The following is a 25506-nucleotide window of genomic DNA, read 5'->3' as shown; positions in this document are numbered from 1 at the left end:
AAACCAAGCATACAGAAGTTCAAGACGATCAAGCAGTGATGTAATTGCCTTTTTAAGGAAAAACAAACAAACAAAAAAAAACCCTCCCGCCCAAAAAACCAATACTCTCCAGAAGAAGGTAACAAGATCCAGAATCTAACAAATTAGCCAGTGCCAATGACTATAAACAAAACCCACTAGACACAAAGAAACAGGTAAATGCAATCTACATTCAACAGAAATTGAATGTGAGATGGCCTACATGTTGGAATTGATAGGCAAAGACTAAAACAGCTATTATAAACAAGTCCAAAGTATTAATAAGATGTTCAAAGAATTAAAGGGAAATATGGCCTTAATGAGTAAACCAATAGAAAATGTCAGCCAAGAAAAGTAATTATCAAAAAGAACCAAGTAGAAATTCTTAAACTGAAAATTCTTAAACTGAAAAGTAGTGAAATAAAGAGTTCACTCGATAAGTTTTACATTATATTGAAAATGGAAAAGAAACAATCCATGAACTTAAAAAGACAGATCAATAGAAACTAAGTAATCGGAAGACTAGAGAGAAAAAACACTAAAGATAAATAGAGCCTCCAGGTCATGATCTCCAGGTTCATGGGTTTCAGCACCACAGAGGGCTCTGTGGTGACAACTCAGAGCCTGGAGCCTGCTTCGGATTCTGTGTCTCCCTCTCTCTCTGCCCTTCTGTCTCTCACGCTCTGTCTCTCTCTCTCTCAAAAATAAACATTAAAAATTTAAGGGGCCCCTGGGTGGCTCAGTCGGTTAAGTGTCCAACGTCAGCTCAGGTCATGATCTCGTGGTCCATGGGTTCAAGTCCCACGTTGGTCTCTGTGCTGACAGCTCAGAGCCTGGAGCCCGCTTCGGATTCTGTATCCCTCTCTCTCTGCCCTCTCCCACTAGCGTGCTCTCTCTCTCAAAAATAAACATTTTTTGAAATTAAAAAAAAGATAGAGCCTCACAAATGTGTGCGACTATCTAAAAATTTCTAACATATACATAATAGGAATTCCAGAAAGAGAAGACAGGGTAAGTAGGGCAGAAAAAAGAATAATGACTGGAAGATACCCTGAATTTGATGAAAAACACCAACTTACAGATCCAAAAAGGTCACTGAACATTAAGCAAGATTCATGTAAAAAGAACTACACCTGTGCACATCTCAACCAAACTTCTGAAAACCAAAGATAAAAAGAAAATATTCAAAGCAGCCTCCCCCCACAAGATACATTATACAAAGAGGCATATGAATGCTGACTTCTCACGAGAAAACAGTGGGTGCCAGGTAATAAGAGAACCACATTTCAAAGATGCTGAAAGAAAAAAACTTCAATCCAGAATTCTATATCCAGTTTTTTAAAAAATCCTTCAGAACCAAAGATAAAAAAGAGAGAGAGAGAGAGGCATTTTTAGCTAAACAAAAGCTACAGGAATTTGTCACCAGCCACCTGCTTGTGTCCTATAGGCTCAAGAGAAATAATTATCAACTGGAAACTTGGATCTACTGAAAAGAATGAAGAGCACCAGTAAATAAGTAGATAAATAGAAAAGTCTGTATTTTCTTTTTGTTTGTAATTTACTTAAAAGAAAACTATTTAAGTAAAAATAATAATAGGGTATGGTAGGATTCATACCATATGAAAAGTCAAACAGAAGACAATCACACTAACCAAGAGAGAATGGGTAAATGGAATTATACTGTTTAAAGATTGCTACATTTGTTTTTGTTTTTTAATTTTTTAATGTTTATTTATTTGAGAGAGAGAGAGAGAGAGAGAGAGAGAGAGTGCACAAGCAGGGGAGGGACAGAGAGAGAAGGAGACACAGAATCCAAAGCAGGCTCCAGGTTCTGAGCTGTCAGCACAGAGCCCAATGCAGGGTGCGAACCCACGAACTGTGAGATCGTGACCTGGGCTGAAGTCAGATGCTCAACCAACTGAGCCACCCAGGCGCCCCAAGATTGTTGCATTTGTAAAGTGCAAAGCAGGAAACAAGAAGAACAGGTGTGTAGGTGTGAAGTGTAAAAAGGTACAATACTGTGCTTGTTTCCACAGCACATGTACTAATACTGGAACGAAACAGAGAAGATCGGCATGGCCCCTGCGCAAGGATTACACACAATTCGTGAAGCGTTTCATATTTTTATATTTCCATACCCACTTCTCCCCATGTGTCTCCTCCCCAAACATCTCCATGAATCTCCCCTGCACCCCCTGCCTTATTGCTACCCATCATGCAACCTTACAGTTGCCATTTTACTGCCTTTTTAAAACTATTCAACAGAAACCAGGTGCCTTCAGAGGCTCTCTGATAAAGCACAGCCTGGAGCCTGCTTCAGATTCTGTGTCTCCCTCTCTCTCTGCCCTTCCCCCCGCTCGTGCACTGTCTCTCTCGCTTTCTCTCTTTCAAAAATAAATAAACATTAAAATTAAAACAAAAACAAAACAAGAAACAGAAAAGGTGATAATCCTTAAAGGAAAATCTTAAAAAACTGAATTTTATCAAAATTAAAAACATTCGCTTTCCAAGATTCTGTCTTAAAAAAAAAAAAAAAGCTAGCCATACACAGTGGAAAAAAATATTCACAGGACACCTATCTGACAAGGACTTGTGCACAGAATACACAAGGAACTTTTACCACTCTAAGAAAACATCAATATCCCAAATTTTAAAAATGGGCTATAGATTTGGCCATTTCTCAAATGAGGATGAAGTACTAACAAACCACATGAAAAGATGCTCATCATTAATTACACAAATGCCAACAAAACTACCATAAGACCCTGTCACACTTTACTAGAATGGCTAAAACTCTAAAGACCAGAAATACCAAATGTTGGCAAGGATCTGAAACAACTGGAATTCTCAGGCATGGCTAGTGACAGTATAACGTGGTACAATCACTTTGGAAAACAGTTTGGTAGTTTCCTTGAAGTTTATCATTTGACTGAGCAATTCTACTTCTAGCTATTTGCCCCCAGAGAAATGAAAACATTATGTCCACAAAAAGACTTGTACATTTGTTCACAGCATCTTTATTCATAACAGCCAAAAACTAAAAACCCAAATGTGTCTGAGCCCAAAGTGAATGAATAAACAGAATGTGATATATCCATATAATGGAATACTACTCCTCAATAAAGGGAATGAATTGCTAGAAGAACACAACATGGATGAATCTCATAGATATGCTGAGTGAAAGAACAAAGACATAAAAGCATATACTTTATGATTCCACTTATATGAAATTCTAAAATAGACAAAACTAATCTTTAATAAGAATAATTAGATCAGTGGTTGCCTAGGATGGGGAGTTGGACTGAGGAGATTAACTGTAAAGGGGCACTTAAGGAACATTTTGGGGGATGGAGACATTCTGTATTTTGATTGGGGTGGTCATTACACAGGGATATATATACTATCAATACATTCGAATGTATGATTTTATTGTATGTAAATTATACATAACCAAGTTGACTAATAAAAGTAAAAGTATTATCAATAAAGATTACTTTTTTCAGATATCTAAAATTATGAAGTAAAAACAATATTCTTTTACATATATGAGAAGTACATTAAAGAAAATAAAGGGTGGGGCAGGAAGTATAGAGGCAGAAGTTTATGTCAATAGCAAAGTCCTCTCTCTAGGTATCATACTTTTTCTTCTTACCTGTTTCAAATTTATTTTTTATTATGGCCCATATTCATTAAGTCTTGAGCCAAAGATGGTTTATATGTATGCATATAGATAGGTAGGCAAACTTCCATTGCTGACCTTCAGGTTTTTATGCATCAGTTACCCCCATCAGCCAAATCTATGAATCCCTGTTCATCTACAAACAATCCTGGCGACAAAGTTTGTAGCCCAGGACGTTGTCCCAATTTTTTGGTCCTTACAAGTTGCACTATCACTACTCTTAGATTTTTTTTTGTCCTCGGACACCCTTCCAAAATGATGTAGATCATCCTTTGCATATATTCAGTCCCTCTTAGAGAACACTCAAGGGTTTGCCAAAAATAAATCAAGTTCTCTCTCCCAAGACTCATATTCTAGACACTCAGGTACTTTTGGACTCCAGGGCATTCCAAGATTTGAAGAACATCCAACACAGAGAGAAAGAAGTAGGTAAATTCATTCTGAACATCCATTCTCCTCATGTGAACTTTTCCTTCTTTGTTCATTTTCAAGAACTATTATGGGAGATCAGGTAATATCCCTAAACCAGGTCAAAAATTCCCAAGCTCATGGTGAGGAGTCAAGCTCCAAGTGAAAATAAAAGAACTGTCAAAGTTATGAAGAGAACTGAAGGTACTAACAATTGTTTGTTCACCACTGTATTATTGCATTTTTATTCAATTAAGAGTGTGTGCGACTTGCTTGGATTTGATTCCTTCATTCTTACCTGTGTCATCCTGGGCAAGTTCTTTCATAAAGTTCAAATTCCCATGGGGCTTTTGTGACATTTAAATGAGATAATGTAAAGCATTAAAACAGTATCTAGCACATGAGAGACACTCCTTAAAAGTCAGATGGTTCCCTCAGGGTCCTCTTGGGAAAAGAAATCCAGACATGTGACTCTTCATATATACTCAGGAAAAACATATTTATAGCATTCTGAATATAACTTCTTTCTGAAGAGCTCAGAAAGCTGTCTGGCAACATGGAGGCAAAGTATATGCACTCTCAGGTAATATGCCCTACATTCCAAAGTTAAAGATAGAATGAGGAAGACTATTTTTTTTTAATTTTTTTTAATGTTTATTTATTCTTGAGACAGAGACAGAGCGTGAACAGGGGAGGGGCAGAGAGAGAGGGAGACACAGAATCTGAAACGGGCTCCAGGCTCTGAGCTGTCAGCACAGAGCCCGACGCGGGGCTCGAACTCACGGACTGCAAGATCATGACCTGAGCCGAAGTCGGACGCTCAACTGACTGAGCCACCCAGGTGCCCCGAGGAAGACTATTTATAACAGAAATCTTTATTATTTTTACCTGGGCCCAAATCTTTGCCTGATAACTACAACCTTGGAAGCTACCAAGTTCCTAAAAACCAGTGGTTCTCAAAGTGTGGAACCCAAACCATCGGCATCACCTGGGAACTTGTTAGAAATGCAATTTTTCCACCTTTTTTCCTCTCAAACAATCAAAAAACACTGGGGATTGGGTCCAGCAACTGCGTATTTTAACAAGCCCTTCAGGTGATTGTGATGAATGCTAAAGTTTAAGAATTACAGAAAAGAACACCTACTCATGACCTATCCACAGCATGAACGTAAGGTAGTCGAGTTCAACAGAGCCTGTTTGGGGAATGAGATTTGTAATTTGTAAATTAGGGAGTAACTAATAAATCTGAAAATAAATCTGAAAATCTGGAGTAAATGGAAGTAGTAATCAGTAATTCTATAAATTTAAAAGCAATTCGTAAAGAGATGAGAGAGAGCACAAAAAAGGTGAGGGAGGGCAAAAATGAGGTAGGCAGAGATATACACGATACAAATGGTTAGTGCCAAGGGGCCACTGGTGGAATGAATCATTAAATAAAGCAAGCCATCGAGGTATTTACTGCACTTACAGTGAGAAGGGGAAAAAGTTTTACAACATTTGCTAGATAGAAACCAGAGGACTTCTCAAAATACCATACAATTTTACCTAGTTTATACCCATCTCAAGGGCTCCTTCAATTAAATAGGCAAAACAGAAAAGGAAGTAGATACAGTTCACAGTTTATTCTAAATATCTGGCTGGACATGATTTTTCTTTAGATGTCTATGGACTGATAGGGAAGTATGAGGAGAAACTGACTCAAAGGGTGAAAACAAACAAAAGATCTAATCTAGCATGGTGTGACAAAGGGACATCCATGTTCTTATTACCTAAAAAATAGAATGCTGTGCCTCTCCAAGTATCCAAAAGTTCTCATCTCATTCAATATACAGAGAAAACACCTCCTGTACAAGGGTAACCAAAGAAAAGTTCAAAAGTTATTCATACACAGCTACTGCAAAACATTAAGAAAAAAATGGGTGATGGGGTGCCTGGGTGGCTCAGTCGGTTGAGCGTCTGACTTTGGCTCAGGTCATGATCTCGCGGTTTGTGGGTTTGAGCCCCACTGTGCTGACAGCTCAGAGCCTAGAGCCTGGAGCCTGATTCAGATTCTGTGTCTTCTCCTTTCTCTGCCCCTCCCATGCTCATGCTCTCTCTCTCTCTCTCTCTCTCTCTCTCTCTCTCTCTCTCTCTCTAATAAATAAACATTAAAAAAAAAAGAAAAAAGAAAAATGGGTGAATATTCTAATAGTAAAATGGGCAAAGAACATAAGGCAGTTTATAAGAAATATAATACCAATCATATAACCAATAAGCATAATACTTTTAGAACCAACCCTATTGGTAATCAAAGAAGGAAAATCAAAACAATGAAATATCATTTTTTGTCCATCTCTGGCAAAGTCAGGAAAAATTAAACCATTCAACCTTGATGAGGAAGCTAGAAAATAAATACTCTTATATTCTGCAGTTTACATGGCACACAACCTTTTTTTGGAGGGCAATGTAGCATTATTTATCAAGTCTTAAAAATCTGCATACCCTCCTTGACCTAGTAATTGTACTTCAAAAATGAACAAAAGGTGTATATAAAGACTTCTGCCTGAGAAGGCATCATTTATAAAACTGAAAAGTCAGTAACTTCCCAAAATGTCTAATGGTTGAGGACTCAGCAAATATTATGGTATGTCCACGCCAGTTAATATAACACAGTCGTTAAAATTCATGTTATAGGTGAACATGGAAACATATGCAGAATATATTTATTGCTAAGTGAACAAAGTGGATTACAAAACAGTATATATATGGTTTGATCCTATTTCTGCTAAAAAGCAAAAAGAGTTCACGTATGTCTGTCTGTCTGTCCATCTATCCAACCAGAAGGATCACAGAGTCTTTTCTTTCCCTTATTGATAATCTTGATTTTTCTAGTATTTCTAAGATGAACACCTATTTTATAATACAAAGAGAGGTTATTTTTGTAAAAAAAACAAAACACTTAAAAACTATAGACCTCAGAGTTAAATAATTCTACTTCCAATATCTCAACTGAAGTGCCCAAACTGAATACACAGAATAGCTCCTCCATATGCCTTGTGATCCCTCCTTTGTCTACTGTGTTTGCTGCTATGGTTGTGGTATCCAGAATGGTGCCTGATGCATGGCAGACAGTCAATAGCTCTTAAATGAGAAAATGCCATCCATCTCCCATAAATCATAAAGAATTACTGCCAGATGGATAGAAGACAACTGGAAGCAGGTCATTAAGAGCCAATTGACAGCCTGCATTCCTAACAAATCCACTTTTATTTTCTATTTTTTAAGAAATCAACTTAAAAAAAATTCATTTGATGTCAGTATGTAGATATGGAATTGATTTTTTAAGGTGCTGGTATGTTTGTTTAGAGTGTGTGTGCATGTGAGCAGGGAGAGAGAGCAGGCAGAGAGAGACAGAGAGAGAGAATCCCAAGCAGGCTCCATGCTGTCAGCATGGAGTCTGACACGAGGCTTGATCTCGGGAATCACAAGATCATGACTGGAGCCAAAGTCAAGAGCTGGACGCTTCACTGAGTGAGCCACTCAGGCGCCTCTGGAACTGATTTTTGTATACTGACTTTATGATCAATCAACTTTGCTAAATTCACTTAATCCTATTAATTTATCCTTAGTTTCTTTCAGATTTTCTAAGTATTCATCACATTATCTGCAAATAAAGACAACTTTTTTTTCCCTTTCCAATCACCTTTTTAATACTTTCCTTTTCCTGCCTTCCTGTACTGGCTAGGACCTCCAACATAAACTGAATGTAACTGATAATTACTACCCTTGTGTTGTTCTATTTCTAGACCGGCTTGGTGGTTATATAGTTCCTTACTTCGAATTCTTTTTGTTTAATGTATTTCCACATGTATATTTCATAATTAAAAAGGTTCAAAAAGAAAAAGAAAGTAGCGGCAGAAGTAAACAATGAAGAGACTGGCAAAATTCTCCAGTATGGAAGGGTATGTTAGTTTCCTATTGCTGCAATACAATGTATTACCTTACAGTTCTAAAGGTCAGAGATCCTAACATCAAGGTGTTCACAGGGTGTTGTCAGTTTTGTCAGTCAACGTGTTGACAGTGTTCTTTCTGGAGGCTCTGCAGGAGAATATGCTTCCCTGCCTTTTCTAGCATCTAGAGGCCACCTGCATTCCTTGGCTCACGGTCCTTTCCCCCATGTTCAAGGCCAGCAGTATACTGTCTCCAAATCCCTCTCTCTAGACCACTAGTTCCATCATCACATCTCCTTTTTCTGACTCTTGACACCCCTGCCTCCTTATAAGGACCCTTATGATTACATTAATCAACCTCAGAAACCTAGGATCATCTTCCCACCTCAAGACCCTTAATCACACCTGCAAAGGCATTTTTGCCTTGTAAGGTAACATTGAACAGGTTTCAGGAATTAAGACGTGGACCATCTTTAAGGGGCCATTATTCTGTCTACCACAAAGTGTGAGGACATGGGGGCAGAGGCAGAATGCCACTTGGCAGCTTTTTCACCACTATAAATCAGTACCACTCACAATCAGCAGTTCAGACAGGCTCAAGGGAAACTACCATACTGAATGGGAGGTGACCAGAGAGTAGAATTTCTTGACATGGTAGGCTACAGCTCCAAGGAGGAGGTCAGAAACTGTCATATCATTTATTTGAAACAGAAATCAGACAGAGGAAACAGCTCTGGTATAGTAGCTCCACTATATACAGAATAGATAATGTAGAAAATAAATTAATTTGTTAAGATTGTATACCACCTGACTTCCTCCCCACTCTCTTCAGGGTGGTGACTTGGTAATATAAACTTCTACCAACCAGTTGTAGAGTTGAGAAGGAGATTCTAAAGAGTATTTGTAGACAAAGAAGGAATCACATAAGAATCAACATAACCTATTTTGGAGCAAATATGAGATCTGAAGAAACCTTTCTTTCTTCAAAGAAATATAAATGGCCAGAATCAGACTGTAGAAATCCAAGTTGGGGTCTATGAAAGGAGTGTACCACAGTTTGTGGGAGGAAATGTAAAATGAAGAAAAAGATATTCTTATATCTGATGTTTAAAATCATAGACACTGTGAAGTATGATAAAAGAAAAATGACAAAACAAAGGCAGATTAAAGGGACCTGGAGAAAAGGCAGGCAAAAATATAAAGGTTATAGGATAAGACGGGGAAATAATGTAAAAGAACATATAATGCAATAGCAGTCTTAAAAACCAAATTAGAAGCAGTGAAAAGTAGAATCAGCATTATAAAAATCCGAATCAATTACAGAAAGGATAAACTTCAGAAGCTCTTTGGGGATGCAGCGGCAAAGCAAAATGAGATTACAATGACGACAGAAAGAGATGTAGAAGACAACGAAGAAAATAATAAACATAGTATTAGCAAATAAGGACACAAGAAATGAAAACTTTTCTAGTCCAAAGACAGAACTGTATCTGCTTATTAAAAAGCTTGTTTTGGGGCACCTGGGTGGCTCAGTCAGTTAAGCTTCTGACTTCGGCTCAGGTCACGATCTCATGGTTCGTGAGTTCGAGCCCCACATGGGGCTTTGTGCTGACAGCTCAGACCCTGGAGCCTGTTTCAGATTCGGTGTCTCCCTTTCTCTCTGCCATCCCTCCCCTGCTCATGCTTTCACTTTCTCTCTCTCTCTCTCAAAAATAAACATTAAAACATTAAAAAAAAAAAAAAAGCTTGTTTTGGGGGTGTCTGGGTGGCTAGGTTGGTTAAATGTCCGACTCTTGATATCAGCTCAGGTCACGATCTCATGGTTCGTGAGTTTGAGCCCCACATGGGGCTTTGTGCTGACAGCTCAGACCCTGGAGCCTGTTTCAGATTCGGTGTCTCCCTTTCTCTCTGCCATCCCTCTCCTGCTCATGCTTTCACTTTCTCTCTCTCTCTCTCAAAAATAAACATTAAAACATTAAAAAAAAAAAAGCTTGTTTTGGGGGTGTCTGGGTGGCTAGGTTGGTTAAATGTCCGACTCTTGATATCAGCTCAGGTCATGATCTCATGGTTGTAAGATCGAACCCCACCTCAGGCTCCCAGGCTGAGCATGAAGCCTGCTTGGGATTCTCTCTCTCCCTCTCTCTCTGCCCCTCCCCTGCTTGCACATGCTCTCTCTCTCCCCCTCAAAATAAAACAATTAACTTAAAAAAATAAATAAAAAGGTAAATACCAAATTGTTAACAGCAGTTATCCCTGGAGTGTAGTCTTTGACTTTAAATATTTTTGTGAATCATCTGATTCCTTTGCATAAGTATGTGTATTACTACTACATTTTATAAAAGTCACCTTAATGTTTAAAAAGCATCCATGTCATCTTTGATGAAAACATTCCTCAATTGAATAACATTTGAATAACAGGTGAATCAGGACACCTGGGTGGCTCAGTCGGTTAGGCATCTGATTTTTGGCTTAGGTCATGATCTCACAGTTTGTGAGTTCGAGCCCCATGTCGGGCTCTGTGCTGACAGCTCAGAGCCTGGAGCCTGCTTCCGATTCTGTGTTTCCCTCTCTCTCTGCCCCTCACCTGCTTGCACGCTTTCTCTCTCTCAAAAATAAATAAACAGGGGCGCCTGGGTGGCACAGTCGGTTAAGCGTCCGACTTCAGCCAGGTCACGATCTCGCGGTCCGTGAGTTCGAGCCCCGCGTCAGGCTCTGGGCTGATGGCTCAGAGCCTGGAGCCTGTTTCCGATTCTGTGTCTCCCTCTCTCTCTGCCCCTCGCCCGTTCATGCTCTGTCTCTCTCTGTCCCAAAAATAAATAAACGTTGAAAAAAATAAATAATTAAATAAACATTAAAAAAAAAAAAATAACAGATGAATCAAAGAACATAGTAAGAATGGAAAAGCCATAGAGTAAAAGGACTGATGGTGAGCACTGAAAACACTTAATATAAAATTAATTCTCAATAATTATTGTAAATTTAGAAATAAAATACAATTGTGTGAAAAAGAAAATACATATTGGTAAGCAGTCCTAATTTCTATGTCTTAAGTATAGGTCAATGGTTTTGGCTTTCAAAAATTCCTCATGTTGATACTTTGAAAATAGAAGATCAAGTATGCTTTTCAATAAATTAGTGACTGGTAGCCCTGAAAATAAATATTTTCCAGACAACCAAACAACAAAGGCAATATTTCCCCCAAAACTATGTAGATGTGTGTGCATGTACGTGGGTATACATGTATACACACACACACACACACACACACACACACACAAAGAGTATATAAAAAACATTAAAAAAGAACAAAGCATATACCGTACAGTCCCAATTTTATGAAAAGAAAAGAGTAAGTACAGATATATAAGCACAAGGGGGAAAAAGACTGGAAGGATATAAACTAAACTATTAACACTATTTAATTTTACGTGGTAGTTTGCAGGTGATTTTTACTCTCTTGTGCTTTTCTATATTTTCCATTTAAAACATTTTGGGGTAATTATGTATACAATAAACATCACTCCAAAAATGTCATTGAACAAATAAACAAGGAGACAAAAGCCAGCAGTTCCAAAAGCTGGACAATTTAAGCCCCATCTTTAATCTCAACAACCTATTTTATGAATGATGAAGTTTCCTAGGCTCCTACATCCAGAAAGAAAGTAAAGATGCCTGGAAGGATGAATGGGATGTGACGTGAGACTTAAAACACTGACTTTATAATGTGACTTACAATAATTCATTCCCCAGTCAAGCCAGAGTGGCTCCAGCGGTACCTTGTTGAAAAGTTCTTCACTTAGTTCTTGGTCAGACAACATGGGGAGGAAGACAAAGAAGATCACAAAGCTTAATCTACCTGGGGATGTCAGAATAAGCACTGCTTACATCTATATATGACATAAATGCTTGGTACCATTAACTAATTAGAGCTTTAGGAAAGCTCTTTAGAGTCTAAGGAAAGAGAGGACCTGTTGCTAAACAGATCCTTGGTTAGTATTACCTAGAGCTATACAGTCACACACATGTATTTTGAAGATGATAATTAAGCTTTTTTTTACACTAAGCCACAACATGAACTCAACATCTTTCCTTTTCATCATTTCCCCAATCTGCATATAGGGTTATTGGGGTTTCAATGAGAAAGTGCAAGTAAAGAACTTAGCACAGTGCCTGGAAAATGGTTAGTGCCTACAAAAGCTTAACTTCATAAATACTATAGTTCAGTTACTTTTCCAATCATTTAGGCACTATAATGTGGCAGGAAGGACACAGAATTTTGTTTTGCTTCCTTTCAAGATGACTATTTATTACTCCTTTAACCACAACTTACTATAGAAAATTTCATGCATATACAAAAGTAGAATACTATAATGAATTCAATGAATCCATTACTCAGATTTAATAATCAGTATTTGGCCTCGTTTTTTCATTTATACTTCTATCCACAAATTTTATTTTATTTTATTTTATTTTATTTTATTTTATTTTATTTTATTTTATTTTATTTTATTTTATTTATTTTATTTATTTTATTTTATTTTAGACAGAGAGAGAACACGAGCAGGGGAGAGGGGCAGAGAGAGAGACAGAGAGACAGACAATCTTAAGCAGGCTCTTCGATCAGCAAGGAGCCTGACATAAGGCTCGGTCCCACGACCCTAGGATAATGACCTGAACCTAAATCAAGAGTCAGACACTAACTGAGCCACCCAGGTGCCCCTATCCACAAATTATTTTGAAGCAAATCCTAGACATCAAACCATTCATTAGAACATGAGGGTTTTTTTTTTAATTTGTTTTAATTCCTTTTTTTTTTTAAGTTTATTTACTTATTTTGAGAGGGAGGGCGGTCAGTGTCAGTCAGAAGACACTGTCAGTGCAGAGCCCAAACTCACGAACCATGAGATCATGACCTGAGCTGAAATCAAGAGTTGGATGCTTAACTTACTGAGCTACCCAGGCACCTCTTTAAATTTATTTTTGTTAAGTAAACACTATGCCCAGCATGGGATTCGAACTCACGACCCTGAGATCAAGAGTTGCATACTCCGACTGAGCCAGCCAGGCACCCCAGAACATGAAGTTTTAAAGTCCAACAGAAAAGGAAGGGCTCTAATCTTCCACTACTTTACTAGCTCCACGACCTTGGGTAAATAAATTACTTAACCTTCTGAATTTAGGCACCTAGCAGCCACACAAGTGATCTAAGATCACTTTCTTTGCCCCGGTTGGCTCTAGTTGGTTTCAACGTCTATGATGTTTCTCTCAAAATGTAACCAGCTCTACTCTACTGCTTTTACCCTCATCTGTACTCTTTATTTTACTTCTGGATAATCCCAATAGCAACTGTCTTCTAACCTCTTGCTCATCCCACACCCAGGTTTTTTACCTTTTTTTTTTTTTAATGGCTGAATACTGAATATATCCTGCAAGATATTCAATAAATCAAAAAAGATTAAGGGTGAAGAAAGTTTGGGAAAGACTGTGAAGGCTATTCTCACAGTGTACACTATAGTAAAAGCTTCAATAAGTCTTGCAGTATTGGATTCTAACATTGCTTTACCATAACTTAAATGATTATGAAACTCTTTTTCTTTTACCTAACAACTAAGAACCTATAAAACTAGAGTTCCATACGACATGCTTAGGAAATATAATATGTTAATGCTAAGTCAGCGCTCCTGAAGCACTGCCTTCACTGGATTGCTACCAGCTCAACAAAATTTCAAGAGTTCCTCCTTAATTACAAGGTTCAAATTAACTTATGTTGCTTCTCACGTCTTCGTACACGCCACAAACTGCCTCCCAAACTAGGACGTTTGCCTTACAAGTCTGGATCTTTCTTGTTGTGTGTGCAAGACAGTATAATACAGACATGTTCAGTAAGTATCTGGTGAATGGGAATCAAGGAGGAGCCGAACACGTGACCAATCTGGACCAGCAATGAAATTGCACATGTTGCTGCTACTGACAAGTCCTTGAGATGTTTTATGTTTCTTAGTATTGACCACTAGAAGCTGGAGAAAATCTCTATCTTTTAGCGTTTCTAAATGGTCAAAGTTCCTACAGATTCTCTCTGATGACACATCCATATACTAATATTCTAGGTCAGCCATGGAGATGCCTCGTATGAGTTTATCATCAGTTTTCAATCTTCTCTTGAGCCTCAGTCACCTCTTTTAAAAAAATCAAAGGGGGTAATACCTACTTGGCAGGCTTATTGTGAGAACTTCATGAAATACTATATACAAGTACCTACTCCAGGGACCAATACATGCTAGATATCCAAGAGTTGTTATTTTTCCCTGCAATGGAGAATAAGGCGGAGTGAAAAGTAAACAAAGGAAGGGAACATCTTATACAAAGTAGCTAGGGAAGACCCTCTAACAAGGTGACATTTAGAAGGGAGTGTCACCCTTACAGCCACACAGCTCTCTGCAGACACAGTGCTACACGTTAAGAGGAAAGCAAGCGCAAAGACCTTTAGACATGAGTGCTTGGCTTGTGTGAGGAACAGCAAGGATACCAATGTGACCAGAGTGTATCAGGTAGGAGGAGAGCAGTAGGAGCTGCAGTCAGAGTTAAGGGGGATGGAGTTGGTCTCAAATCATTCAGAGCGTTGCAGATGTTGTTAAAGCTTTGGCTTTTACTCTCAGTGAGAGCAGCAGCCATCAGAAGGTTTTAAACAAAGAAGTGACATGATCTCACTGATGTTTTAAAAAGATCATTCCAATTGTGGTGCTGAAAACAGACTGGGGAGCAGGAGGAAGGAGGAACTCGAGAAATTAGTCAGAAGGCATTGTAACGAGTTAACCTAGAGTGTGGTGGTAAGAAAGAGTTGTATCTGCATTTATTTTGAAGGTAAAGAAGACATGAACTGCTGATGAACTAGGTATGGAGGTGTGAGAAAAAGGAGTCAAGAATAACCCCAAGAATTTTGACACAAGCTACCCAAAAGTCAAAGCTGCCATTTACCAAGATGAGAAGAATGAAGAAAGACCAGATTTAGGGGAGAGTATGGATTTAGAGATGTTATGTCTGACATACCTATTTCACAGTCCTTGGGGTGGAGACTACCTTAGTCTCGAGCTGCCATGAGCTGCAACTGCCCTGGGGTAGCCTGTAAATCACCACTATAGGCTGAGAGCATGGACTGCTAGTTCTGTAGTCTTCTCTGGCCAGATCATATACTTATCATATGTTGCAATGTATCATATGCTGTATCATATACTGACATTACCACTGGGAGAGTTGATGAGAAGATAAGGGTCAGTACGGCTGCAGCTGGTTAGGACTCCTTCCTTGATCTGCACCAAAAACAGCTAACCCAAGAGCTGACTCCCAAAAGTACCCTCCAGAGTCCAGTTCATCTTGTGATCACAGAACAATAATACTAGGATCCCACTGCCCAAGCCATGCTTACCCAGTTTCTCTTCTAACTTACCATTTTCCACAAAGTGTAAACATTGTGTTAGCTGTCCTCAGCCTCACATACTACAACTCCCCATCATCACCCCCTTCTGAAACCGGAAGAGCAGGATTTCACTCCAACTTTTCATTGGAAAAGCATAATATGAGTATTCTTATTGAGAAAGAGAGGCTCCTACATTCCCAAGATCCCTATCAGTCACCCAACACACCCAAAGTATGGGTTTTTGATTCGTCAATATATTCAACCAAAGGCAATCTATGCAACAATTCTGCTATAAGGAACCACGTCACTGTTTGCAGTAAGGCAGAAATTGAGAATAGTCCCTTGGTTCAATAAAGCAAAGACTGGCTAAAGAAATCTTGGCATATAAAGGAATACTAAGTGATCATCAAAAATGATTCCATGTAAGAATACATTAAAAAATATTGAGTGAAAAAAACCAGATTACAGGGGTGCCTGGGTGGCTCAGTAGGTTAAGCGTCTGACTTCGGCTCAGGTCATGATTTCCCAGCTTGTGATTTCAAGCCCTGCATGGGGCTCTGTGCTGACAGCTCCGGGCCTGGAGTCTGCTTCCGATTCTGTGTCTCTCCCTCTCACTGTCCCTCTTCCACTCGCACTCTGTCTCCCTCTCTCTCAAAAATAAATAAACATTAGAAAAAATTTTTTAAAAAAGGGAAAAAATCAGATTACAAACAGTATGTATAATGACCCCTAGCTTTGTACAAAAAAAGTCGTGTATGTGTGTACACTAGAAGTTAAATATGATTATGATTAGCAAAAATTAACAGTGATGTTAGCACTGGGTAAAAGGACTACAGATAAATTTTCCTTTTTCCCTTTTTATTTGTTTTTTTTTCTACTTGTTTACAATGAACATACACTCTTTTCTACTAAGCACATGTTTAAACATTTAAAATATTCAATACAGCAATATTTTATATTCAATACAATATCTCTCATATTCGCAGTTTATGGTTGGGATTTAGTTTTTACTGTCTGACATTTTCTGAGAAAACGCTTACCTATGTCTCTATACTTCATCTAGGTCAGAAGGCTTCCACCTAAAAAGCCGTTTGAGGACTCTTCCCCAAGGGCCTCTCCCCCAGGGGATGTGACGAGGTCAGACACAGGGTTCCCCGGCTCAGCACAGGAGACTCTGCTCCCAGGGTGTGCGGGTGCTACTCCCCCAGCCTGGCAACTGCTACGTGGGAATGCGAAGCAGAGCAGACTGCCCTACTCTCCACACCTGGCCAAAGACCCAACTGTTAAGCAGAGACTAAGAGTTCCACAGTCCCCACCAGGGCAACAGGCAACGAGCTTTGTTTTCTATAAACAGACCAGAAAAAAGTTCAGGTTAAAACACAGTCTTTAGAGGAAGAAAAATAGAAACCAGGCAGCGGGGAATGCTTCATATTCCTAAAAGCTTTTTTTGTAAGTTAACACATGGTGTCTGCTTCTCTCTAGTCACCTATTTATCACTCTCCTCCTTAGAGAAGGGAAAAAGCCCTGGCTGTTTTCCTAGTGCAGAGTTTTGTGGCTGGGGGGAAGGAGGAGAGGGGGGAGGAAGGAGGGTGCTTTAAGCATGATGCAAACCATTTGGAGCCGAGTGAGAGCACTGCCAACACAAGCTGCACTATTTAAACAAGTGAGGAAATGATCGTATATACAACATGCCAGCGAGCACACACACACACCAAAGGAAGTCGAGAGGGCTTTTTTTTTTCAGGACACAGAGCTGGATGTCAGCGGCTAAAAGGTCGATATTTTCCCTTAACACCCTTCTCAATGACTTAATCATGTTCCGTTTGCACAGAAAACTTCCCAAGAATAAAAAAGTCTGGAGAATTAAGAGGAGGGGTGAATGGGGAGGGATGTTTGGCCTGGGGCTGACCTTATCCGAGGTTTTCTCCACGTAGCAGGGGTCCTGAGGGGCAGCCAGCAAGGGGACAAAGCCCGAGAGAAGCCGATCCTCTTCCAGGATAAGAAGGGTGAGGTCATCGTCCGGGTCCTTGTACAGTGGCACCTCAGACTGATTCACCGCAGTCAATATGTTACAGAAATCAGCCAGCATCGACCACACATCCATAGCAACCCTGTGAGAAATAAGGTAAGAAAAGAAGAACAGCTCTAAAGAGGGACCAGTTAAAGTATTTTAAGCACTGCTGAGAACAGAGGTACTGGTGGCAAATGCTGTCTATGGCTGGCATCTGCCAGGAAATCTTACCCAAAAAGCTAGGGCACAAAATTGCATCCATGGCAGCAATCTGGTGGGCAAGTGTCCATCTATGCAAAGTTGAAATTGATTAGGGGGAGTTTTTAAATCCTAACCAGAGAGGAAAAAGAATTGAGAGAATCAGTTGCCTAATGCAGGTCCTGTCACCTTTCCAGACAGTGTGCCTGAGACACTTACTCAAACACACTAGACACCCAGGGCCTGAGGCAGCTCCCAGAATTCCCCCACTTCTGTCCAGCCAAGTATATGCCACAAGACAGTAACAGAGCGCCAATCTCCCCTCCTCCCATACAGCCAGAGGGGCCAGTCACGCCATGGGAAGAGTCACGGAGTTCTCCACCCCCCACTTATAATGCTTTAGAAATCTCTTCCTATATATAAGCAGGAAAACAAACAAACAAACACACAAACACAAATAGGTGAAGGGGATTAAGAGTACACTTATCTTGATGAGAGCTGAGTAATGTATACAATTGTTGAATCACTATATTGTACACTTGAAACTAATCTAACACTGTATATTAATTATATTGGAATTAAACACACACACACACACACACACACACACACACCAACAAAAACCTCATTCCTGGCCTGCCAAGAGCATCCCAGGACAGTAAAGCTTCCCATGCATCCCAGCAGACGAACCAGTATCAGTGCTGTCTTGGCCATCCCACAACCCCCCACCCCCTTCTCTCATTTGTGGAAGGTTAGACACAGGATGACCAACCATTCTGGTTTGCCTGGGACTGTCCCAGTTTTCACACCCTGCGGATGCTAAGTTGTACTTCAAAAGGAGTGAGTTGCATAGGAGAATTATAATGAAAGGCTTTACAATTAGGGTCAAGAGGTGGGGTGGCAAGAGGCGAGAAGCAAAGAGAACTACGAATGAGCTACATCCTGGAATCTTCCCAGAGGAGTTACTGCGCATGAGCCAAATCTGCTAGGGAGGGGCCTCAGCCTTAAGCAATTTGTTTCTCCTGGAGACTAGGAGCCTTTGGGAGATGGCAGAAAAGAGGGCATGCAAGGGACATGCCACTGAAGGTGATGCTGGGGAAGAAAGTGGAGTAGGGTGTGGGGACTCCCTGACTGGCTCCAGGTGGAAGGAGCCTGCACTGGTTTATTTACTGTAATCACTGCACTAGGAAAAGGCAATGAAATGAAACATCTTGTTTTCAAGAGTGTCCTGGGAACCAGGCGGAACACAGCCCCATTAATCACACAACGGCACATAATCAACACACGTGTACTGCAGAAGTAACTTGCTTCACAGGCTTTGCCCAGGAAAAAGAACATGTTTGGGAAGAATCACCGGAGGGACGAGAGTTTTCTAAAGCCTTCTCTCTGCACAGACACCGACAACCAGACTCATTCACAAAGCTCCATCTTTTGGCTCAGCTGAGTTTGGCTGTCAGAAATGTTTAAATATGGAAAAAAATAAACAGTTGCAACACGTTTCTGTGCAGAGATCTGCCTGAGCCCCTTTGTGATGTAATGGGAAACGCGGCATTGAGGCTACCAGCTGTAGAATAAACAGAACTTGGAGGGTTAAAAGGAACTGAACTCTCCACGACCCCATCTGCAGAGAAGAAAATAATAAGAGGAATGATGCACTGCCCCACAGCTCTGATAGTTTATCCTCCGGTCCCGGCTGCAGAGACAAGCACCGGATGTGATAGGGCTGCTCAGGGCCGCCTCCGAGGTTAGCGCTGCCCATGGGAGACGCACAGGGAGGCTCTTCCAGCTCCCCACTTCCTCCCCCAGTGCCCTGCTGGCCACTTGAGCCCACTGCCTGAGTCCAATCCCACAGCGCTCGTGAGCTCTGGCCAACAGGCACTGCTCGGCTGCAGAGCAGCAATTTGGAAAATAAACAGGAAAGACGACAGTGAGAAGGAAGAAGGTGAAAAGTCTCCCAGCTGAATTCTTGGCTTGGGGGCCTTGGTTGGTGCTGTGCAGGTCAAGGACCCGACTGCTTCAGGACATAGTTGGGGGGTAGGGAGGTGTGGGCAGCAGCATCCCCAGTCAGGGAGAGGCAGAAGAAAATTACCCACGGCTGCCACAGTGGGAGGCCCCACATCCCTCTCTCATCCTCCCACCCCTACCATCTTGGATCCAAGACGAAGAAATATGTGGTACCATGTGGTTCTCATTACCATGCTCCCCTGTCCCCTAAGGCTCAGATAAACCAAAACTGACTCCTCCCAGAGACTGCTGGCCACCACAAGGGACCCCTGCCCACAGCTGCCTTTTGCCCATTACCACCCACCTTGTGCCAAGACCTTAAGGCTCACTGCAAAAATGAAGTGGAGGAGAGTTCCTACCCCAGTGCTGGTTTGTAAGATAGCAGCTGGTGCCAAAAGACATAGGAAGTGTCCTGAGTTCCCAACTCAGAACGAAAAAGGGGCCCAAGGGCCACGCTAGACTAAGCAGAACCAAGGGAATACACAAAATGCTTCAATGAAAGGTCATTTCTGTCCCGATCCATTCAGACCGGTCTTGTGTTTGGACTCTGATTCTGAGTAGCTGCTTTCTTCTGGTATCTCAGTGGGATTGCCCGAGATCACTTCACATTTCATCACTGGTTATCTCCTCTCTCAACTGAGCACCATGGACATGAACACACTGACTAGGCACCCATGTACCATCCGGTGACTCTCCACAGAGGGAGGGGAAGGGGAGTGGCAGGAAAACTAGTTCTAAAAGGGAGAGGTACTTAGAAAAACTAGGTGAGATGCCTGAGCTCAAAAGCTAAGATATTTGCAAAAGGATGAGGTAATTCCTGGAACCTGGGCATCATCACCTCAGCTTACCCTCAATCAGGCCTCTAGGCTGAGAGGTCAGTTCTGTGGGTGAACATAGGGTTTCCTGTATGAATAGAAGGAGAAAAGCTTGGCTTTTTCCTGCTCTAGCTCGTTATCCCCAGTTAGGAGTGCCTCACAACCTTCACGCCTTGGGTTCTAAGGGTTCAACGTTAGCCTGGGCCGAGGAGCCCAAAGTTAAACTCTGGTGGCTACGAGAAGCTTTTTCCCAATCTTCTAGAAACACTGGGGAAATGACTCTCCAAAAGGTTTTTCAGACAATCTCAAATAACCTTTGGTTCTGAACAGACCCTCTAGAATGCTATGAGCCTGGGCAAGTGCCTCTGGCTTGTTCTGGTCCCAGCTCATATTTTGGGGAAGCTCCAAGAGCCCACAAAATCCTACGAAAGTTAGGATGCATTCTTTACCAAGCAGACACAAAGCAGCCAGAGAATATGAAACTGTGTCCAACAAGTCCGTTTATGGCTCTCAGAATGGTGGCAAGGGAACCTCTCAAGCAGCTGTAATGTGATTAGTGAGCAAGGATCAGCAGTTGCTGGGTGACCCACTGGCCCAACCCCACAGAAACACCACACACCAGGAAAGCAGACCCCTGGCTGGAGTCTGAACACCAGATCCTAGCTTGGGACAGACCAGCAGTGGCTAGTTAGAGGTATGTACTCAGGACCAAGGCTCACTCACTTCCCTACAGACATGCATTCACTTACTCCACCAGGAAAGGAAAAAAATAAGAGTTAATTTACTTTTTATTGCCTCAGAATTCCAAGGTTTAATGTAGCTGTCAGTTTGAGTGCAGTGCAGCTGCTGGCCGATACAATGCAGCCCAGGCCAGCCCAGGTGACTGGGGAAACACATTTCACAGAAATGAACCAACACACACTCTTGGCTGGTTGTTTGGGGGATATTGACTTGGGGAATCAGATTAACCCTTCAGGCTGAAGTTGTTTTCTGCATACAGCCCTAGAAAAGCAGCTTCAGTCCAAGGAACTGAGAAGCCCTGGTGTCAGACAGACTAATAGGTTTCTGTGTTCTTGAGCTTTTGGAGTTTTCGCACACAAGGTGTCATTCAACACCTGAAAGGTTAAGGTGTGAGATAGGTGAGCAAGTTATACCACAATATATCTCCTTCCTAGAACTCAGAAAGCAAGGCAGATCTGCCAGCTTTATAGGGAAGAGGTCAGGTAAGAACTTTTTTGCAAGTTCCATCCGGGGCGGGGCCAAGGGAAGGAGAGTTTGGAGAGTGGAGTGCTAAGGTCCAACCAGGGCTCAGGCCATCCTTCTGGCAAGTCTAAGGAGGACGGAGCCCTCACACACCCCTTCATATTTTTACTGGGGGAACAGGCTGACTGGTGATTAATATCAAGTACAATGACCCCATGTTACAAGCCTGCAGGGGCCTGTGGAGGTGGCCATTTCCTGTGTAATACCAGCTTGTTTAAACACTAACATTCAAACTCCACAGCTGCAGAACAAACCCGGAAAGAGTTGAGTGAGAAGAAGCCCTGCATTGTGTTTCAGAGCTATGGAAGATCAGAGTTGTGGTACAGATGGGAAACAAGTTGGGTCTTTTGGTTCCTGGGATGAGGAGCTCTGGAGATGTAGCCAAGGTGGCACAGAAACCAGACACAAGGAAGCTGAAAAAGACAAAGCCTGTGGGCTACAGAGACAAAGGGGAAAGACAAAAGGCCACAACAGGAGACATGCTCATAAGATATGCAATATGCACCTTTAAAAACCTGTTTGCCTATGGACCATTATGTTCCAGCCCACAACTCTCCACAGGGGGTTCAATGGCCAACAGGAGACCATTGTAGCTCCAAGGACTTCCCACCCAACCGGAGAAAACTGCAGGCAGTGAGCAGCTAATAGCAGAAATGGACCTGAAGGAATCCAACAGGGCTGGCAGAGTCAAAAGGATAGTACCTGGGCTTAAATAGCATAGGAAGCCCTTAAAAGCTGAGATGTCAGGCCAACTCTGTTTTCAGTGGGCTGAGGATCTTGTCTGGTATCAATGCTAAAGTAGCTCAACAGGTTCAGGGATGAGGTGGAGGTGAGGGTGGTGGGAATCTATGCAGCTTTCTGAGATTAGGAACTAGAGTGTATTTTCGATGCCACCACAGTATGAAGAGGAGACAAGGCTGTCAGAGATCACTGTTTTAGCAGGTAAGACATGGGCAGCAAGATGTCATCCTCCGAGAATAACAGCTGTTTATTAGGTGACCACTAAAGAATATAAGACTCAGTAAAAGATAATCCCTTCTGCCTTTCTACTTTATACAAACAAGTCAACTTGGGCCCCTGGGAGACTGTCCAACTTAAATGAAGTCTGCCCAATAGGGCAAATTGAATTCTGAAGCCCAGTCACCCTGCACTACTCCAAGAATACAAACTTCTTCATGTTCTAAGCAGTGCAGCTGGAGCCCTATGGCCAACGACAGGTCACAGTAACCTCATTCCAGGATTTCTCAAGTACCTCTACTGTGCCTCCCTCAGCTTCTATCTAGGTCAGTGCCTTGTTTGATTGCACTTTTCCCAAGCTACGTTCAACACGTATAGCCTCTGTTGCATCACTATGGTGTGTTAAACCCATCAGCACTGTGTGTTTGGGAAAGAGCAGCCCCCGGGGACCTCAGCATCTCCACGGCATGAGTGGAGCCCTCGGTGGCCTCCCTGGTGCGGATTCTCACGGTTCCTGCCTCTCTTAAATTTTTAGCTGTAACCACTCCAACACGTCTTCTTAGTTTAGCACACACTGGACCCAAATAACCTCAGCCCAGAGCTGGAAAGTACTCTCCCTGGGGTCAGCTGCTGTACCCTGTTGGGGTCAGACTGGAGCCTTAGGCCAACACCCCTTCCTCTCACAAGTCCTGTGAGAGGAGTTGGGAGGGGACAGAGACTCCTGTCGTGGGAGAGATCACGTGTGTCTCACACTCAGCACTTGGAGGAAGAGGAACCCCCTGGTGCCAGGCTGTAGTGCTGACGCCCCAACCCGGAGCCAGGGAGACTGGGTGGGGAGCCAGGGTAGCAAAGGGGCTTCCCACAGTCACCACCACTTCCTTCAGGGAAGTGCTGATGGACCATTACTTAGTGACCTCCTAAAATGCCCTTTTGGGAAGACGTATTAAGCGTCCTTGAAGGGGTGCCGATTAGACTTGGGATTAGTTCTTATTCCAGACCTGCCCTGTGAGGGTGAGTGAACTAGCTGTTTTTCAACTCAAGAATGTCTATCTCATCTACAGGGTCAACACATGTAGGCTCCCTGAGGAAATCAGCTTACTGCATACTCCCTACACATCCCCACGTCTCCCTATGTGACAGCACTCACAGGGCTCCCTACAAGCCTTTTCCAGCATGCTCTGTAGACTATACAAGACAAGGCATGGAAAGTAGCAAGTCCAGGAATTTCTGGAGGTTTTTTTTTTTTTTTTTTAACAGTACTCCAATCCAACAGTGTGATAAATGCATCGGAGCTACAATTAGGAAGATATATAGCATCAGAATGCGAAGGTCTGGGCAGCCTGGTGAAACGCGGGCTCTCCAGAGCCCCAGCTATGTTTCCCATTATGTAACCCTGGTCATGGGCAGACAGCCAGACTCCAAATGAAAAAGAGACTCTGGCTTGGCACTGGTTCTATTTTCCTATCCTCATTCGGGGTCAGCGCAGTGTCATACAGCTGCAGAGAAAGCTCTGGGGATTAAACCTGGGAAAGCCTCCAAGACCAGGACCTGGGTTCAAGTACCAGCTGAAAGCAATAAACCAACTGCCACAGCTGGGCTAGGTTTGGATGTTCTCAAAGTCCCCTGACTCTTTCACTTACTGAGAACTAGAGATCAAGATGAGGGAAGATTTGGCTTCGGCAGAGACTATGAAATGAGGTAGGCTGTCCCGCTGCCCTAGCTTGCCAAAGGTCTTGGGATGTGAGGGGTCACTATGCTTAGGCTCGTGAAAGCCTGCTGCTCTGCTCCTCTCCATCACCTGACAGTCATGGCTTACTTCATGCTCACTTGGTAAAGTGGGGAGCAGCTACCTCTCCCTGCTAACGAGAGGCCTAGTGCAGAAACCACGTTCCCCACTCCTCCCCCACACCCCACAAGTAGATGGTCCCTCCAAACACTGTGGTCTGTTCTAAACAGACCAAAGCACCCTACACTGTCTTTTACAGCAACCCAAGGCAACTTTCCACACTCTGCTACAATCCTCTGCACCAAAATCTCTTGGGATGTAAAGCCATCCTATCACAACTCCTAATAGGTACAAATGGGAAGTCAACCTACTTACATGCTGACTCCAACACACATACCTACTAATGCCACTGTGCAGGAAGGCACAAGTGGCCCTGAGATCCTGCCCTTATCACTCTGCAGTGTCATCACCAGCCGAGGTGTTCCATACGTGCTAGGTGGCTACTGCCTAGGGAAAGCAGATGTGACTGGAAAGAAGAGGAATATGGGCAAAAAAGGAGAGAACCAAGGAGACTTATGATGAGCTTGGAATTCCCCGAAGAAAGCTTTGGAATGATTCTCTAACTGTACAAGGAAGAAAGGCAATAAAAAGAAAGGGAGGGAACAAAGGGAGCTAGATTAATTAAAGGTTCAAGTGGGTCAGGGAGATAATTTGGGAGTGAGGGTTTCTGGAGGAGAGGCAAATTGAAATGTAGGCTATCTGATCACCTTATGTTAGGATCAAGGATGGATCTGTCTTTGTAGAGAACAAATACAGGCAAAAACCAAGGAAAACATGCAAAGGAGAGATGTCAGGTAGAACCCATTTCCTTCCTAGTCTCTTGAGTGCATTTCTAAAACCTCCAAAATGAAGATCAGCACCTGGACCTTAAGAGTGCCACAGGGATTACTGTTCTGACATCTGCAGAACTATCTGGAGTGTGTTATTCCCTAGGGCCTTAAAAGAAAAGGCTCCAGAGTATGAAAGATCAGTGAGCATAAGAGAACCACCATACCTTGCCAATCTCTCCACCATGGTATTTACT

At 42.0% G+C, this 25506-nt stretch overlaps 1 protein-coding gene and 1 non-coding gene across 5 annotated transcripts in view; one reads left to right on the top strand and one right to left on the bottom strand.

Annotated features, from left to right (window-relative positions):
* The window catches only part of SMG6 (SMG6 nonsense mediated mRNA decay factor), a 229102-nt gene that overhangs the window by 95084 nt on the left and 108512 nt on the right, over positions 1–25506 (bottom strand). For all 4 annotated transcript variants that reach the window (XM_047080613.1, XM_047080612.1, XM_047080615.1 and 1 more), the window contains one exon: positions 17358–17559. In XM_047080613.1, coding sequence (XP_046936569.1) covers positions 17358–17559 — 202 coding nt within the window. The remainder of the gene's footprint in view (positions 1–17357; positions 17560–25506) is intronic.
* Positions 2039–2144, top strand: LOC124513700 (U6 spliceosomal RNA). The gene has a single exon (XR_006962519.1). It is a non-coding gene; the product is annotated as a U6 spliceosomal RNA (small nuclear RNA).

Source organism: Lynx rufus, unplaced genomic scaffold (assembly GCF_022079265.1).
Source record: "Lynx rufus isolate CCGP_SWC_20201006 ecotype Redwood Valley unplaced genomic scaffold, mLynRuf1.p SCAF_18, whole genome shotgun sequence".
NCBI classification, from domain to species: Eukaryota; Metazoa; Chordata; class Mammalia; order Carnivora; family Felidae; genus Lynx; species Lynx rufus.
Note: the sequence above shows the minus strand (reverse complement) of the source record. Positions and strands in the feature narration are given on the sequence as shown.